We start from the raw sequence: 18,669 nt of genomic DNA, 5'->3' as shown, positions 1-18,669 counted from the left end.
AACTTGAGCGTTTAGTCTATAATTGCCTAAGCTCCCACCTCAATGACAACAACCTCCTTGATCCCCTACAGTCTGGCTTCCGTCCCCTACACTCCAACGAAACCGCCCAACTCAAACTCACCAACGGCCTGCTAACCACCAAAGCTAATGGCCACTGCTCAGTCCTCCTACTCCTCGACCTCTCCGTGGCCTTCGACACAGTTGACCACCCCCTCCTCCTTAAAAAACTATACTCCCTTGGCATCAGAGACTCCGTTCTCACCTGGCTCTCCTCCTATCTATCCCAGCGCTCCTTCAGTGTTACCTATAACGCTGCCACCTCCCCCTCTCTCCCCCTTTCTGTTGGGGTCCCCCAAGGCTCTGTCCCCGGGCCCCTTCTCTTCTCCATCTACACCTCCTCCCTTGGCCAACTGATACACTCCCACGGCTTCAACTACCACCTCTACGCCGATGACACGGAAATCTAACTCTCTACCCCTCGCCTCACCCCTTCAGTCTCCGCCCGAATCACCTGCCTACTGAACGACATATCAGACTGGATGTCACTCCCCTTCTTTAAACTGAACCTCTCCAAATCCAAGCTCCTAGTTTCCCCCCCCACCCCATCCTCTCCATCACGACCAATAACACCACCATCAGTCCCATCCCGCAAGCCAAAGTTCTAGGCGTTACTCTAGACTCCAACCTGTCCTTCCAGCCCCATGTCCAATCACTGGCAAATTCATGCAGGCTCCACCTCCGCAACATCTCCAAAATACGTTCGTTCCTAACCCCAGACACTACTAAACAACTTATTCACTCCCTTATTATCTCACGACTACTACTACTGTAACCCCCTCCTCACCGGCTTACCTCTTCACAGACTATCCCCGCTTCAGTCTATCCTGAACTCAGCGGCCAGACTCATCCACCTTACCAACCGCTCCGTATCCGCCACCCCCCTCTGTCATTCGTTCCACTGGCTTACGATTGCCCAACGCATTAAATTCAAACTGCTAACATTGACGTGCAAAGCTATTCATAATACTGCCCCAAACTACCTCACCGACCTTATATCCAAATACCACCCAACACGTACTCTTCGCTCCTCACAAGACATCCTACTCTCTAGCTCCCTGGTCTCCTCCTCCCATGCCCGACTCCAGGACTTCTCCAGGTCTTCCCCCATCCTCTGGAACTCACTACCCCAATCCATCAGACTGTCACCTACCCTCCTCACCTTTAGGCGCACCCTGAAAACCCATCTCTTCAGGGAAGCCTACCCCTCCCTCACCTAACAGCCAATCTCCTCCACTCCTCCTACCACTCCATCCCCCACAGCCATTTCCTCCTATACCCCTATCCCCTCCCTCCTAGATTGTAAGCTCCAAGGAGCAGGGCCCTCGAACCTCTCATGTATTGTATTGTTACTGTATTGTCTCATGTACTGTCTCCCACTATAATGTACAGCGCTGAGGAAACGTTTTGGCGCTATATAAATACTATATAATAATAATAATAATACTTGTTTCAGTGTTGTTCGACTCGGAAGACTGAGGACATACTATGAATGGAGGACATCGCCATTTGCACCTTTTTACACATTTTCATGGGAGCCCAATTCCAGCCAGAAAACAAGCAATGAAGAAGAAGACTCATTGCATCATGTGGCATCTGACAAAGGTAAGTATACAGTATAGGGGCAGTAGGTGATTGTGGGCCAGGGGCTGAGCCCGAAGTTGGGCTTTAAAACATGTTTTTGGATGAGGGTGTGTGGAATTTCATTTAGTTCAACAGCTAGTTAATGTCTGGAAATTTCATTTTCTGAAATTATTATTTTCTTGAGCCAAAGCTTCATGAAACATTTTTCTCCAAAAGCAAAAGAACAGGTGGCTACCAATTGACTTTACAGTACTGGTATTCTTTGTGGCTTGAAAAATAGAAAGATTTCCCTTAGCAGTACCTACTGTATATAAAAATGTCAGTAATGTCTGACAGTTGTACTTACTTGTAAGGAAAATTACAAACATAATAGCAAAGTCATGGACAAGGAACTGATTGTTTCCAAAGATATTTTGTTGCTGAAAAACACCGAATAGATGAAGAAATGTTATCAACAGTGCAAGCTCTAATGCTCTTGCTAGTTCCTATTTTCCGTTGACAGCAAAAATTAATTAAATAATTTCAAATTACCCAGTATAGCAGCAGTGTGTTGATATATTCAATTAATCCAAACATAGACATGTATTTAAACATGCAGAAAGATGTGACAAGTGCAGCTCGTCCTTCCCTATCAAAAGTAAAGCAGCCATTAGTACCATCATCAAATATCAAAACTGAAGGCGTTTCCAAATATATAGCAAGTAACTCATTGAAGACTGATGATAGAGCCACACAAGTGCATTTTCATGCCTGTGACTACATACCTGCAGTCTGGTCAGATCCCACCAGCAGGAGGATCTTATTCAAGAAAATAGGTAAGGGTAAGCTCCTCATCATGCCACAGCAGGTGTGCAGACCTATGTACTCACACACAGAGGTTTCAGCAACAGAATCCCTGAGAAAAGCTGTCAGATGGTTTATCTCTCCAGCATCTTTTAGAAACTGAAATGCTATCATTTGGTGAATTGATGCTTTAAAGCTTTTGCTGGAAATGACAGGACCTTGAAAGGGTTAAAACAAGCAAAAGCAATACTGAGCTTAATGTAACTTTTATCAGCAGGCTTTGGGCTTTTCTTGTAGATATTGTCTGGGTGGCTATAAAGCTGTTCAACCGCTCCCTCCCCTCTTGAAACTCCCTTTCCTTGATGGTTCCGAGGCTTTCCCACTCTTCCCTGGATCCTGGGACCACAAAAAAGTTTCAGGATGTCCACTGGTGTCTATGGAGGAGAAATCAAATAAGTGATTTTTTTTCCATGGAGTAAAACCAGAAGTACCTGGTTTGAGCATTTCCAGGTGTGGCTCTGAGGAAAAGGCTAGCCCTCGAAATGCGTCAGCATTTTGGATGTCCAGAATTGTCATAACAGACAGATACACAGTGCGAATTGGACAGAGCTGTTCCTTCATGATGTGCCTTTTATTTATTGACTATTATGAGTAGAATACCTATTTTTTAACATTCAATAAACATACTTTTAAGGTAATGCACTAGGCTGGTGAGCCCTCTGTTTGTTTTTCTCTATTTCCAGGTTTGACAGCCAGCTGCTGCTGTGTTTGCAGCTGAGCAGTGTTTTTATGATTAGCTCAGGGACAGTGCAGGAGAATCATTAGGGGTCTAACAGACACTTGTGCTAATAATCAAATGAAGATTAAAAAAAAATTAAAAGTGAAGAAAAAAAAAAATAAAACTAAATCAATCAATCAAAATCAATCAAAAATGTTTAAAAGACTCTGCATCTCAAGGGTCATTATTTGTGGTATGCTGTAAACTGATGAGCTGTAAAGATATTTTAAGGCTTTGTCTATAGAAAATGCATTTCATGGATGCACACTATCTTTAGCATTGACATTTTAGTATTTAAATACTAGACACAATCTAATTTTTTCTATTTTACAAAAAAATGGTGATTTTAATGTGTTTGTGTGCACTAAAATTAATGATATACTTTTTACTGAAAACATAGTTCAATAAGCAGCTGTATATCATACAACCAAAAATTATAGGTTTCTGATTTCAGATAATATTTTTTTTTTTTTGGGGGGGGGGAGTAGGTAATTTTAAGGCAAAAAAATAGATTGTGTATGTGAAAATGTGAAAATCATTCTGCATCAGTGAAAGTGTTAAAGTGCAACTCCAGACAAAACCTCTTTTAGATATCTTTTTGGACTTTTTCTCATGCCGCCTCCCCTTCCACAAAAGTCTGTCACCCAATTATCCTGCCACACTACTGCTACTACTATAATGAAATATTATTGCCTTTTTGTTTCATCTAGCCCTTCCTAAGTCAGGGCTAGGGGATTTCTCATTTGGAGGAGGTAGCACTACCCCCACAAAATGAGAGATTCCTGGCCAGTTGCTTGTTCACAGTGGCTGGAATCTGTAATTTAGGGGAGGTAGTGCTACCTTCTCTAAATGAGAGATCCCCTCTGACTTGGGAAGATCAAGATGAAACAAAAAGGCAATAATATTTCATTATATGGGGATTTAATTATTTTTAACAAGCTACATGTAGCAGAACAGTAAAAGTAAGCTATGAAGACAAATTGTTGAGGGTTAGGTTAACATGGTAAAAGTGCTGCTCATATTTTAGTTTCTTACTATGTAATAAATAAGTTATATGTGTGATTTTCTAAATAAATACTTACTTTAACAGTTCAGAAACACACTTGATATTTGTAACAAGAGAGTTAAAAGGTGCAGCCACAGATGCTTCTTGCACTGATAGAGAAATCCCAGCATTGGCCATCTTCAAAGCCTTTAGGAAAATGTAATAATCATTTATAAATGAAAGGTGTGTTGTAAAACAGGCTGACTTTGTCCTAGGGCATATAAAGTAAGCATCACTATATCACAGGACACAAACATCCAGGCTTGTTGACAGACTGCATACTTCCAAACTATTGCAATAAGACAACTCTGTTCAATTAGATTAGGTAATATTCTAAAATTACTGTAAAAAAAAATAAAAAATAAAACTTGTGTCATCGTATGATAAATTGTATTCATTTATTTTCATGAGATGTACAATGAAAGGGCACATTGTGTGACAAGGATAACCTACTGGTCTTGTTCATAAAGTAAAAAGGCAATGTTGGATGCAGTGTGCTGCCATGTGGCTACTAATAAGTACGTAGTGTGAGATCTAAAACACTGCTGCATTGGATACATCCACCTACCCACATACCAGTACCACCCTTTTAGTGAATACAGAACCAAGTATCATTTTGTGGTGTTAAGTAATTTGTATGGAATGTGCTAATAATAACTTTAATAATAAAGCAGTAAAATGGATCCCCTGCAACCAGCAACAAAAGCACCCCCAGCAACAACAGACCCACTCGAGCAACAATAAGCCCCTGTTAGCAACAATAGGTCTCCCAGCAGCCAGCAACAACAGACCTCTCCCTCAACAGTAAATCCCTCCTAGCAACAATTGGCTCTTCAGCAACAATAGACCCCTCCCTCATCAAGAGATTACCCCCCTCCCCAGCAACAATAGATACCCCAGCAGCCAGCATCAATAGACCCTCTAGCACACCCCAGCACCCCTTGCCATCACATACATCTGGTGCTAGAGGTACCTGTGTTCCCCACATTCCCGCTGAAAAAAGCTCTCTTTGTCACACTTAAATGATTCAAATCATCAAACAAATTTAATATAACACAAAGATAGCCCAAGGAAATACAAAATGCTGTTTTTAAATGATGGTTTCATGTATTAAGGGAAAAAAAGCTGTCCAAACCTGCCTGGCCTATGTGAAAAGTAATTGTCCCCTTTACTAAATCATGAATGAACTGTAATTAACCACAGTTTTTAGAACGCTGGGTTAAATTTCACTTGCCATACCCAGGCCTTATTACTGCCAAACCTGTTGAATCAAGAAAATCATTTAAATTGAAGATGTCTGGCAAAGTGAAGCATGCTGAAAGATCTCAACACATTATGCCATGATCTAAAGAAATTCAAGAACAAAAGAGAAACAACGTGACATGTATCAGTCTGGATAGGATTACAAAGCCATTTCTAAGACTTTGGGACTCCGGTGAACCATGGTGAGAGCCATTATCCACAAATGGAGAAAATTTGGAATAGTGGTGAACCTTCCCAAGAGTGGACAGCCTATAAATATTACTCCAAGAGCACAATGTTGACTTATCTAGGAGGTCATAGAAGAACCCAGAACAACATCTAAAGCATTGCAGGCCTCACTTGCCTCAGTTAAGGTAAGTGGTCTTGATTCAACAAAAAAAAGAGACAGGTCAAATATGGCACCCAAGGGAGAGTTCCAAGGCAAAAGCCACTGCTGACCAAAAGAATACAAAGGCTCGTCTCACATTTGCCAAAAACATCTTGATTATTCCCAAGACTTTTGGGCAAATATTCTGTGGACTGATGAAACAAAAGTTAAACTTTTTGGAAGGTGTACATCCCGTTACAGTTGGCATGAAACTAACACAGCATTTCATAAAAAGAACATCATGCCACCAGTCAAACATGGTGGTGGTAGTGTGATAGTGTGGGGCTGCTTTGCAGCTTTAGGAGCTGGATGAGTTGCTATGATTGATGGAACCATGAATTCTGTGCTCTACCAGAAAATCCTGAAGGCGAATGTCTGGCCATCAGTAGGTGACCTCAAGCACACTTGGGTTATGCAGCAGGACAATGATCCAAAACACGCCAGCAAGTCCACCTCTGAACGGCTCAAAAAACAAAACAAAATTAAGGTTTTGGAGTGGCCTAATCCATGTCCAGACTTAAATCCAAATGAAATGCTGTGGCATGACCTTAAACAGGCCGTTCATGCTCGAAAACCCTCCAACGTGGCTGAATTAAAACAATTCTGCAAAGAAGAGTGGGCCAAAATTCCTCCAAAGCAATGTGAAAGACTCGCTGCCAGTTACTGCAAATGCTTGATTGTAGTTACAGAAATATATATGGTGTAGCGCTACCAGACTTTTTGAGAGTGCTGCCAAAGAAACACAACAGTGTATTAAAATAGATATACAGTATGTACTATAGTTCACTTCCCCCGCTAAAAAATGTGGTGTATCTAATCAATATGTAAATCCTCCTCAATGTTGGGATTATCCTATTACGATGTTATGTGCATTTTGAGTTGAGTGTAGGAGGACAGGTATGGCCAGGACTGAGAGGACTGGAGATCTGGAGGAGGAGAGAAAGAATTGAAGTAACTAACAACAGCGGAGGCTACTAGGGACCAGATAAGATTCATTTACAGACTACTGGGAACCAGAGGAGATTCCACCCTTACTGTTTTTGACCTACTTAATCATAAGGGGTCAAAAAACGTGGTTGTGGAGGGAAAGCATGAGTGACACCATCTTTTGGATATAAAGAAAAAGAAAAAGCACACGTTAATTTTTTGCACGTTGATTCACCAGAGACTATTTAAAGGCTACATTTATATGGGAGGGGCTTTATTTATGTTTATTTATGCATTTCCATAGAGGAGGTGTATTTTTGCGCTGTTACAATGAAGCTTTATTGAGGACACGCACATTAAATCGTATTAAGATAATCCCAATATTGAGGAGGATTAACATGCTAATCAAATACGCCACATGTTTCAGCAGGGGAGGTGCAGTATAGTACTTATATTTGTTTTAATCTACTATTGTGTTTCCTTAGGAAGGTGGAGCCTGATAGCGCTACTCCATATATATTTCTGTATTTATCACATATATCCTACTGGTAAAGGATATTGTATTTGGTGACAACAGCTGCCCATAATTCTCTCCATATTCCATTGCACAGAAATAAATACTACTTACGCTTGATTGCAGTTGTTGCCACCAGGGGTAGCACAACCAGTTATTAAGTTTAGGGTGTAATTAACTAAATAAATAACATAACTAACTTTTTCACAGGCAGGTTTTGACAGCTTTTTTGCTGAATAATAAATGAACTCATCATTTAAAAAGTAAGTGCCCTGTAAAGTCTGTGACCACCCATGATCAAATCATTGCTAGAAAATGAAATGAAAATGTACTATATAAATGCTTATAATATACTTACAGCACAGTCATTGGCTCCATCTCCACACATTCCCACATAATAACTGAAAAATATAATGTGTTAAATATATTGCAATTGTGCAGAAAAAGAAAACCAGTACAATTATTTTTGACTCATATGTGAAAAGTCTTTTACTATCAGGCTGATGGGAATTTGGTAGGGTGAGAAGGTAAATGGTCTAGACTGCTTTTCATTAATTTTATATCAAGCATACAAAGTTGCAGAGCAATAAATGAACAAAAGTAAGCCAAATATACAAATATGACAAAATAAAAAGTAATATGACTAAATAAACCAAAATAAAATCATATCCATGATGTAACGTGCAAATACAAAAACAAATAGTGCTACCTAGAAATACAAAATACAAATTCATACGATAAGCAATGAAATATAACATCTCATCAAATGTAAAAGTCAATAAATAGGTCAATGATTGTAATATTGAAAAAAGCATAACACTTCAACATCCCACTGCTTCATCAGACTGGACTTGCTGCAGGTGAAATTATACATTTAACCAAGTTCCCTGTGTAAATGCTATGCATCTTTACTGGTGCTCTTTCAGCTACCAAGAAATAAAGGGGGGCTTACCAGATCTAAAAAAGATCCAAAAAAGAAGTATAATGTACTCATTGCAACTATGTTGTAACCAGGCCAAAGGTACCAGCTGTAATACAGATGGATTAGCTGTGCTGAGCAGTGATGCACATAGGAGAAACCCCTTAGTTGTGAGCTTTTTAACTCTTTTTTTGGGTAATGTATCTTTGCATGTCTGATTCTCAGGCATTTACATATATCATTCCCATTGCTAGCAGCCAATTGAAATTAATACACCAGTGCAGACATTTCTAATTGTTAATTTTATATAAATTTACTAAATATTATAACATTAATTGACTTTAATTGCATTTATATTAATTTGTCTAGTACTTACTCAAGCTTGCGAAAATCATCTATGATTGCTGATTTTTGCCCAGGAGACATTCTCGCAAAAACAGTTCCATTCATCAAAATCTGACAAGTAAAGGAAAACTGTTAAAATATTGGGCTTTAAAAGCTTTGACTTTAAGCCAAAGGGGAATCTTATGCTATGCAACAAGTATACATGCGTTGCTCCATTAAATGTATCACAGTAGTGGGTACATAAACATACTTATGGAAACCACTTACTTTTGGTAACAAATCTGGAAAATATTGCTCCAGATTTTCATAGGTCTTTCCACTCAATGAAAAATGGTAATCACTGCTCTGTTTCTTGGCATCCAGTATGTTATCAACATCAATACTGATATCCTGTCATTGAAAAAAATATTCATGTTATAACGATCAAGAAATGAAAGTAAGGCAGTTGTTTCCTGTAGTGATACAGCAGATAGGCTCTCCCTTTTTTATTTTTCAGGTATTAAAACCTAAAATTCCATTATACCCACAAAGCTATAGGCTTAATGTACAAAGTTATTGCAACTATGAAATGATGGCTTTTTACGTTTCTTTTTTAGATATATGGATGTATAATAATCTTTAAATGTACAACTTGTAATAACATATGTGCATGTGGTCAGCCTTGTTTGTTCATTATGCATTCAAGTATTGCTTCCTATTTTTAACTGCCACACAATGCTAGTGTTTTCTGCTCCATCTTACAAGAAGAATCTATGAGTTGGGTGACTTAAAGAAAACAATATACACCCTGTGTGGCTGATATTTTATCTCAACCAAGCAGTCATTTTAGTAGCTAATCATACTCTCAATTAGTTTCGATTGATTAAAGAATAACATTAAAATTTTTCATTGTAAACATTTTGGGACCTGAAAATTTTTATTTTGTCCAGTCTGTGGGTATTCCAGAAGTTTCCAGGTGACAGATGCTGAAGAACATCCCTCAGGTTTATATGCTTCCACTAGAATCACTTGACTATTGTCAGGAATCATGCCACAGTTTTTGGCAACTGTAGTTGCTGTTTGTATGTTGTCCCCTGAATGAAAATGATACAGTCACCAAAGATCTTAAACTTTATCAAGCTTATATGAACTGATTTTTATGTTTAACATGTTATGAACTGCTTATTATATTAGACATGTGGTATATGTTTTTATATTGAAACCAAAGACATCAGCAAGCAAGGTTAAAAGTACAACATTTAAACGTCTGAATGTAAGTTAATATGCATAGGTAAAAAAATAGAGCTATTCAACATGCTTAAATCTAGAAAATCAATGAGTACCTTGAACACCTTATGCTATACTGTATGTATATACAAGAATAAAGGGGTGAGCTAATTCAATGGGGAAATATCCTATCCTCCAAGTAGTGTAGTGAAAAAGCACAATTGGTAGCAAATACAAAAATGCTAACAAATATAATGTGTTACCCAGTGACATGTCAATCAGGTCAAGAAAAAAAAAATGAGGTCCACAAGTCAACATTTTGGAGTGTACAAACACCTCTTTCTCAAACAGGACTTAGGCAGCACTTCCCTACTTCTGCAGGTTGGCCCATAGAGCAAGCCACATGACCCTGCAAGGCAGACTATAACAGTACATGTGGTAAACAAATGGAAAGTGCTGACAAATTAAAACCAGTAACCGTAAGGAAAATTTTATTTTAGAGTCAGTCTAAATATAGCAAACCCAGTTTACAAAAAACAGATATTCATACCCCTAGGGGATTGCGTATCCAATTTGTAAATTAAATGCAGTTTTCACTGTGACTGCATGCCGAGAAAATAAAAAAACAAATTGCTGGCAATTAAAGATAAAGAAAAAAATGGCATGGGGTTACGCCCCCCCTCCCCAATTTATACCAAGCCCTTCGGGTCTGGTACAGATTTTAACAGGAACCCCCATGCCAAAATAAAAAAAAATGGCATAGGTCCCACCCCAAAATCCACACTAGACCCTTATCCATTTGGCAAGTTAGGAAAGTGGGGGGATGAATGAGCACCCCCCCCCCTTCCTGAACCACACCAGTCCACATGCCCTCAACATGGGGACAAGGGCCCCTTTATGTATTTAATAACTGTCAGGCAGCGGAGGTGTCAGACGGTGTGAGCCTTTTTCGGTAGCGGAGCCTCTTTTTTTTTTTTCCAGGTCGGCGGTGGTGGCAGGCATCAAGATTGACAATGGATCTACACTGCGGGACTTTATTTTTTATTTTTTAATAAAGGACTTGTCAAAAACTGCCTCCTGTGTTTTTTTACACTACACTTTTATTTGGTGAATGAGTAGGGGTACCATGCACCCCATACTCATTCACATGGGGGGCTGAGATCTGGGGGCTCTCTTGTTAAAAGGGCTTCCAGATTCCAATAAGCTCCCCACCTGCAGACCCCCACAACCACCAGCCAGGGTTGTGGGGAAGAGGCCCTTGTCCTAATCAACATGGGGACAAGGTGCTTTGGGGGGCTCTCCTCTGCAAAGCACTCCCCCATGTTGAAAGCATGTGGCCTGGTATGGTTCAGGAGGGGGGGCACTTGCTCACCCCCCTTTCCTGACCTTCCAGGCTGCATGCTCGGTTAAGGGTCTGGTATGGATTTTGAGGGGGACCCCCATACCATTTTGTTTTTATTTTGGTGTGGGGGTTCCCCTCAAATCATACCAGACCTGAAGGGCATGGTATGAATTGGGGGGACCCCATGCTGTTTTTTTTTTCTTAATTTCTGATTGCTAGCAATTTTTTTTTTTTTACATTGACAGTTACTGGTTGTTGAGGATGCAGGCTGCTTCCCACTCCTTAGCAACGAGTGCATACTGCATGCCTCGACAACTACTTAATCTCTAAATGCATTTATTTATTTATTTCCTTCTGTGAATTGACTTTAACGTCTTTTTATGCAATATTTACCAAGCTAGCAATAGTGAATTGACATTTTCAGCATTGCAAGCAGTATGTGGTCATGTGACTGACATAATGCATGCAATAACCTTTAGTTAATTGTCCCCCTAGTCTTCCTACTAAGCAGCAATTGATATCTATTTCTTATAATCTGTTACCAATTCACCTGAAATTCTCACCTGTGATCATTACAGTCCTGATATTGGCTGCATTGAGTTCCTCAAGGATTGGTTTGGTCTCTGGTTTGAGACGATTTTCTAATATCAGCAAACCGAGAAACTCCATGTCACATTCCACATCTTCCCTTCAGGGAAATTAATAGATTTTATTAAAGATTTGGAGATTAGAAGAATGCTTAGAGAATTTGATTAAATAAAATTATAAACATTGGTTAAATAAATGTTTTTAGTTCTTATATGCAGTACATGAATTCAAGTGAGACCTTAACCTTAATGGAGCCGAATGGCAAGAAAATGTTAATTTAAATATGTTACTCTCTTTACACAAAGTGCTGTATATAAATCCACTTCGTATGCACTAAATGCCTTTGCAAACCCAGTTATAACATTTTAAAAGTAGTTTTGACACTACTGACAGCAGAGCTGTAGGATGGACCCAGAAGACTGGCCCAGTACAGGCTGCCTGCAGACAAACTACAAGAGGGGGGCATACACAAGACCAGTTATCCTATACAGGAGGAAATGAATACAAGACTGGTCACCCTGCACAAGGAGAGGAATCAAGAGTGACTGGTATCTATGCAGGAAGCTCCTACATAGAAACAAAGTTTCACATTGGATTACTGCACAGAAGGAATACAAAAAGTACACCAAGGTTCAAGTAACAATATACACGCCTTGTGTATTTAGACAATATATGCTTATTCCATAGCTAAAATTACCACTGTGAACTTTCCACATGACCCCCTGCAGTCCTCTTATATCACAACAAAACTATGTCTGTCCTTACAAATAAAATCTGATACTATACTTCCTGAATGTGAGGAAAAACATGATCACCAAATACAGGAAAACCTCCAGACTACCAACAGTGGAATAGCCATTGCTAGTTGATAAGATACATTAGATGAAAGACTATTCTTAAAAGGGCTGACCATGACACCTAAAACATGGGTGACCTACATTTTAAAAGTGTCAACCTCTGCAAATCTTTTCTGGAGACAATTTCTCATACTATTTTACAGTAGAACGTTATTATATGTTTGAATTATTGTACAAATGAGAAGTTTCAACCCCCTCTTCCCCCAGTGTTCTCATTGTCATGTACACTGTTTGAACGACTGTTTCTTTTGGTTACTCCAAAACAGAGAGGGTGTGGAGAGGATAAGCAAACAATAGAGATATCCAATTTAAATGTTTGAAAGATAGTGAAGATAGTGGCCTTGCCAACCTTTATCAATTATTAAGATATAAATGAGGAATTATATGAAATCCTTTTGAAGATAGAGATTCCCTAACTCTCCAAATCTGAGGCTTAGAGCAAATGGGCTAAAGGAGTATAGAAGTCAACTGGTAAAAGCCAGGAATATTGGGCAATATTCACATACATTCAGGTACCTGAGTATTATACTCATCTTGGTCATATCTCACTTTGGCAAAATGATGAGCTTATCTAATACCTTAACTTTTATAAAATTATCTAGCTTACATTTCAAAATCACTATATGTTATAACATATAATAACAGAATTGACTTTTCTAATTCCAAAAGTTTTATAAACTTTTCTAGCCTAAATTTAAAAAAAAAAAAACAAATGTTAAGAGGATTTATAAATGCTATGTGAAACGGACTCAATCATTTCTAATGTGTAAATTAAAAGAGAATAGTCTGAGATGTAAACTGCATGAAATTCCTGGAAGACTGCAACATTACAAATGCTGCACTTGGCTTCATTTCAGCCAGATTATTTAGCCACTAAGATCTATTGGGACAGTTTAGAGAGGATTTTCACTTGGCAAGTGAAGTGAGTCAGGCTTTCTTAACTGTTTATAGAACTGCATTTGTAATATATTATTTTGATTCCAGGATGAAATTATATAACTGGCAGCCAAAGCTGGCTAGCTATAATTTTCAGTTCAAAATAATCAGGGCCAGATTAAGGGCAATTGATACCCTAAGCATAGCCCAACAATGGTGCCCCCCTTGGCCCTCCATTGGGTAACTGATATGATAGTTTTTTTTTTCATTTTGATTTATTTAATAAATTGGGCATGAATCAAAACAAGCAAGGTGCATTACAGCATGCTGGGGGTTAAGGTGGAAAGGCCTCATAGAAGTGTATGGGGCCGCAATTAGCTCAGAGCACAGGGGGTAAAGATTAAGCACACTATATGCACATGTTGTGTTTAAGTGTACTTATTAGAGATGAGCGAATTATTCAAAAATTCGATTCGGCCGATTCGCCGAATTTGCGGGAGAAATTCGATTCGATGCGAATTTATTCGCTGCGAATTTAACTTATTAAAAGGGTTTCTAGGCTTCAGAGAGCCTTTATATTAGTGCAGAACACTGTACCTTTAATTTAAATGCCCTCGGAGTCTGCTGGGGAAGAGAAATAATACTGTCAGTCAGTATGACATGCAGATGAGTGCCGTCGATCTTAGAATCACCACACACTTCACTCATTTGGGCAGTCACGGGGCACGACGAAGAAGAAGAAGAATGAAAAGAAGAATGAAAAGAAGAAGAAGAAGAAGAAGAAGAAGAATGAAAAGAAGAAGAAGAAGAAGAAGAATGAAAAGAAGAAGAAGAAGAAGAAGAATGAAAAGAAGAAGAAGAAGAAGAAGAATAAGAAGAATAAGAAGAAGGAAGAAGAATGAAAAGAAGAAGAAGAATGAAAAGAAGAAGAAGGAAGAAGAAGAATGAAAAGAAGAAGGAGAAGAATGAAAAGAAGAAGAATAAAAAGAAGAAGAAGAATAAGAATGAAAAGAAGAAGAAGAATAAGAATGAAAAGAAGAAGAAGAATAAGATTGAAAAGAAGAAGATTGAAAAGAAGAAGAAGAAGATTGAAAAGAAGAAGGAAAAGAAGAAGATTGAAAAGAAGAATGAAAAGAAGAAGAAGAAGAAGGAAAAGAAGAAGGAAAAGAAGAAGGAAAAGAAGAATGAAAAGAAGAATGAAAAGAGAATAAAAAGAAGAAGGAAAAGAGAATAAAAAGAAGAATGAAAAGAGAATAAAAAGAAGAATAAAAAGAAGAAGGAAAAGAAGAAGGAAAAGAAGAAGGAAAAGAAGAAGAAGAAGAATGAAAAGAAGAAGAAGAAGAAGAATGAAAAGAAGAAGAAGAATGAAAAGAAGAAGAATGAAAAGAAGAAGAAGAAGAAGGAAAAGAAGAAGAAGAAGAAGAAGAATGAAAAGAAGATGAAGAAGAATGAAAAGAAGAATGAGAAGAAGAATGAAAAGAGAATAAAAAGAAGAAGGAAAAGAAGAAGAAGAAGGAAAAGAAGAAGAAGAAGAAGAAGAAGAAGAATGAAAAGAAGAAGAAGAAGAAGAATAAGAAGAATGAAAAGAAGAATAAGAATGAAAAGAAGAAGAAGGAAGAAGAAGAAGGAAGAAGAAGAAGAATGAAAAGAAGAAGAAGAAGAATGAAAAGAAGAAGAATAAAAAGAAGAAGAAGAAGAAGAATGAAAAGAAGAAGAATAAGAATGAAAAGAAGAAGAAGAATAAGAATGAAAAGAAGAAGAAGATTGAAAAGAAGAAGAAGAAGATTGAAAAGAAGAAGGAAAAGAAGAAGAAGAATGAAAAGAAGAAGAAGGAAGAAGAAGAAGAATGAAAAGAAGAAGAAGAAGAAGAATGAAAAGAAGAAGATTGAAAAGAAGAAGAAGAAGATTGAAAAGAAGAAGGAAAAGAAGAAGATTGAAAAGAAGAAGGAAAAGAAGAAGATTGAAAAGAAGAAGGAAAAGAAGAAGAAGAAGAATGAAAAGAAGAAGAAGAAGAATGAAAAGAGAATAAAAAGAAGAATGAAAAGAGAATAAAAAGAAGAAGGAAAAGAGAATAAAAAGAAGAATGAAAAGAGAATAAAAAGAAGAATGAAAAGAAGAATAAAAAGAAGAATAAAAAGAAGAAGGAAAAGAAGAATGAAAAGAAGAAGAAGAAGAAGAAGAAGAATGAAAAGAAGAAGAAGAAGAAGAAGAATGAAAAGAAGAAGAAGAAGGAAAAGAGAATAAAAAGAAGAAGGAAAAGAAGAAGAAGAAGAATGAAAAGAAGAAGAAGAAGAAGGAAAAGAAGAAGAAGAAGAAGGAAAAGAAGAAGAAGAAGAAGAAGGAAAAGAAGAAGAAGAATGAAAAGAAGAAGAAGAATGAAAAGAAGAAGAATGAAAAGAAGAAGAATGAAAAGAAGAAGAATGAAAAGAAGAAGAAGAAGAAGGAAAAGAAGAAGAAGAATGAAAAGAAGAAGAAGAATAAGAATGAAAAGAAGAAGAAGAAGAAGAATGAAAAGAAGAATAAGAATGAAAAGAAGAAGAAGAAGAAGAATGAAAAGAAGAAGAATGAAAAGAAGAAGAAGAAGAAGAATGAAAAGAAGAATGAAAAGAAGAAGAATGAAAAGAAGAAGAAGAAGAAGAAGAATGAAAAGAAGAAGAAGAAGAATGAAAAGAAGAAGAAGAAGAATGAAAAGAAGAATGAGAAGAAGAATGAAAAGAGAATAAAAAGAAGAAGGAAAAGTAGAAGAAGAAGAAGGAAAAGTAGAAGAAGAAGAAGAATGAAAAGAAGAAGAAGAAGAAGAATGAAAAGAAGAAGAAGAAGAAGAATGAAAAGAAGAAGAAGAAGAAGAATGAAAAGAAGAAGAAGAAGAAGGAAAAGAAGAAGAAGAAGGAAAAGAAGAAGAAGAAGAAGAATGAAAAGAAGAAGAATGAAAAGAAGAAGAAGAAGAAGAAGAATGAAAAGAAGAAGAAGAAGAATGAAAAGAAGAAGAAGAAGAATGAAAAGAAGAATGAGAAGAAGAATGAAAAGAGAATAAAAAGAAGAATGAAAAGAAGAAGAAGAAGAAGGAAAAGTAGAAGAAGAAGAATGAAAAGAAGAAGAAGAAGAAGAAGAAGAAGGAAAAGAAGAAGAAGAAGATTGAAAAGAAGAAGAAGAAGAATGAAAAGAAGAATGAAAAGAAGAAGAAGAATGAAAAGAAGAAGAAGAAGAAGAATGAAAAGAAGAAGAAGAAGAAGGAAAAGAAGAAGAAGAAGAAGAAGAAGGAAAAGAAGAAGAAGAAGGAAAAGAAGAAGAAGAATAAGAATGAAAAGAAGAAGAATGAAAAGAAGAAGAAGAAGAAGAAGAATGAAAAGAAGAAGAAGAAGAAGAAGAATGAAAAGAAGAAGAAGAAGAATGAAAAGAAGAATGAAAAGAAGAAGAAGAAGAAGAAGGAAAAGAAGAAGAAGAAGAAGGAAAAGAGGAAGAAGAAGAAGAAGAAGAAGAAGAAGGAAAAGAAGAAGGAAAAGAAGAAGAAGAAGGAAAAGAAGAAGGAAAAGAAGAAGAAGAAGGAAAAGAAGAATGAAAAGAAGAAGAAGAAGAAGAATGAAAAGAAGAATGAAAAGAAGAAGAAGAAGAAGAATGAAAAGAAGAAGAAGAAGAAGAATGAAAAGAAGAAGAAGAAGAAGAAGAATGAAAAGAAGAAGAAGAAGAAGAATGAAAAGAAGAAGAAGAAGAAGAAGGAAAAGAAGAAGAAGAAGAAGAATGAAAAGAAGAAGAAGAATGAAAAGAAGAAGAAGAAGAAGAATGAAAAGAAGAAGAAGAAGAAGAATGAAAAGAAGAAGAAGAAGAAGAAGGAAAAGAAGAAGAAGAAGAAGAATGAAAAGAAGAAGAAGAAGAAGAATGAAAAGAAGAAGAAGAAGAAGAATGAAAAGAAGAAGAAGAAGAAGAATGAAAAGAAGAAGAAGAAGAAGAATGAAAAGAAGAAGAAGAAGAAGAAGAATGAAAAGAAGAAGAAGAAGAAGAATGAAAAGAAGAAGAAGAAGAAGAATGAAAAGAAGAAGAAGAAGAAGAATGAAAAGAAGAAGAAGAAGAAGAATGAAAAGAAGAAGAAGAAGAATGAAAAGAAGAAGAAGAAGAATGAAAAGAAGAAGAAGAAGAAGAAGAAGAAGAATGAAAAGAAGAAGAAGAATGAAAAGAAGAAGAATTCCAGTACAGCAAAAAGTGTATCTGCAGAGAGCTCTGCTATTTCTGACAGTTCTCTGACAGTTCCTTCACATTTACAGCGGTTGAAACATTGTATCTATTTATTTCCGAATAAAAACATCTGTATCCTAAATGGAAACAAATAGATACAATGTTTCAACCACTGTAAATGAACTGTCAGAACTGTCAGAGAACTGTCAGAAATAGCGGAGCTCTCTGCAGTGACACTTTTTGCCGGCTGATCGGGGAAAATTCGATTCGTGCACCCGAAGTTTGCTAAAATTCGGATTCGGTGCGAAACAAATTTTTCCTAATATTCGAAATGAATTCCACTTCGCCAAGTTCGATTCGCTCATCTCTAGTACTTATCTTTTAAGGGCATCTTAGCTTGGGAGAAAACTCTGTGTTGCCCTGCTCCCATTGGTGCCCTAAGCACCTCAAAAAAATTGTTGAATTCAACTTACCTTTCAATACTCTCTAAATCATCCCTATTGGCATTTCTAAGAATTTTGTATGCTACTCCAATGACTCTTAACCCTTGAAATGTGTAGATTTCCAACTCATGTACAAATTCTTCTGGAACTGCAAAGAAGATCATAATTGTGATGTGAATTTAAACTGTAGCAAAAACTAGTCAAAACTTAATTGCACCATTAAGAAACTTAATTTTATAGTATAAAGTAGATTTTTGCAGTTGTATTTACCATGAAATAAGAATTCAGAATTTTTCCCATTTTACAGCTTATTTGTGCTATGTTTCCTTAAATGTATCACTTAGTAAACACACAAAAACGTTTTTAAATGAGAATAGAAAATGTTTAACATAAATGTTTAAATGCACAAGTACATCTCTTGCAAGTGACAGATGGCTTCTGATTGGTTGCATTTATATTCAGTGTGTAGAAAATGTTAACACTTTGTTTTCTAGTCCCTTGTTTTGGTGGGATACGTTTGCACGCAGAGAATGGCTTGATATTTTCCTAATCAAACTGGCTACTCTATTAGAAGTCACATACATGGTAATCATAAGAAATACAAG

The 18,669-nt window shown here is 37.0% G+C and overlaps 1 protein-coding gene across 1 annotated transcript in view; it reads right to left on the bottom strand.

The window, feature by feature from the left end:
- LOC149445011 (putative cation-transporting ATPase 13A4) overlaps positions 1 to 18,669 on the bottom strand; it is an 88,410-nt gene that overhangs the window by 12,115 nt on the left and 57,626 nt on the right. The window contains exons 17-25 of the mRNA XM_089654289.1: positions 18,095 to 18,212; positions 11,694 to 11,818; positions 9,489 to 9,655; positions 8,850 to 8,972; positions 8,614 to 8,693; positions 7,677 to 7,719; positions 4,285 to 4,394; positions 2,173 to 2,269; positions 1,988 to 2,060 (exon numbers count right to left, since the gene is read on the bottom strand). Coding sequence (XP_089510415.1) covers positions 1,988 to 2,060; positions 2,173 to 2,269; positions 4,285 to 4,394; positions 7,677 to 7,719; positions 8,614 to 8,693; positions 8,850 to 8,972; positions 9,489 to 9,655; positions 11,694 to 11,818; positions 18,095 to 18,212 — 936 coding nt within the window. The remainder of the gene's footprint in view (positions 1 to 1,987; positions 2,061 to 2,172; positions 2,270 to 4,284; positions 4,395 to 7,676; positions 7,720 to 8,613; positions 8,694 to 8,849; positions 8,973 to 9,488; positions 9,656 to 11,693; positions 11,819 to 18,094; positions 18,213 to 18,669) is intronic.

The sequence above is a fragment of the Staurois parvus genome, unplaced genomic scaffold (assembly GCF_062004578.1).
Source record: "Staurois parvus isolate SC_StPar_1 unplaced genomic scaffold, SC_StPar_1.0 ptg000750l, whole genome shotgun sequence".
NCBI classification, from domain to species: Eukaryota; Metazoa; Chordata; class Amphibia; order Anura; family Ranidae; genus Staurois; species Staurois parvus.
Note: the sequence above shows the minus strand (reverse complement) of the source record. Positions and strands in the feature narration are given on the sequence as shown.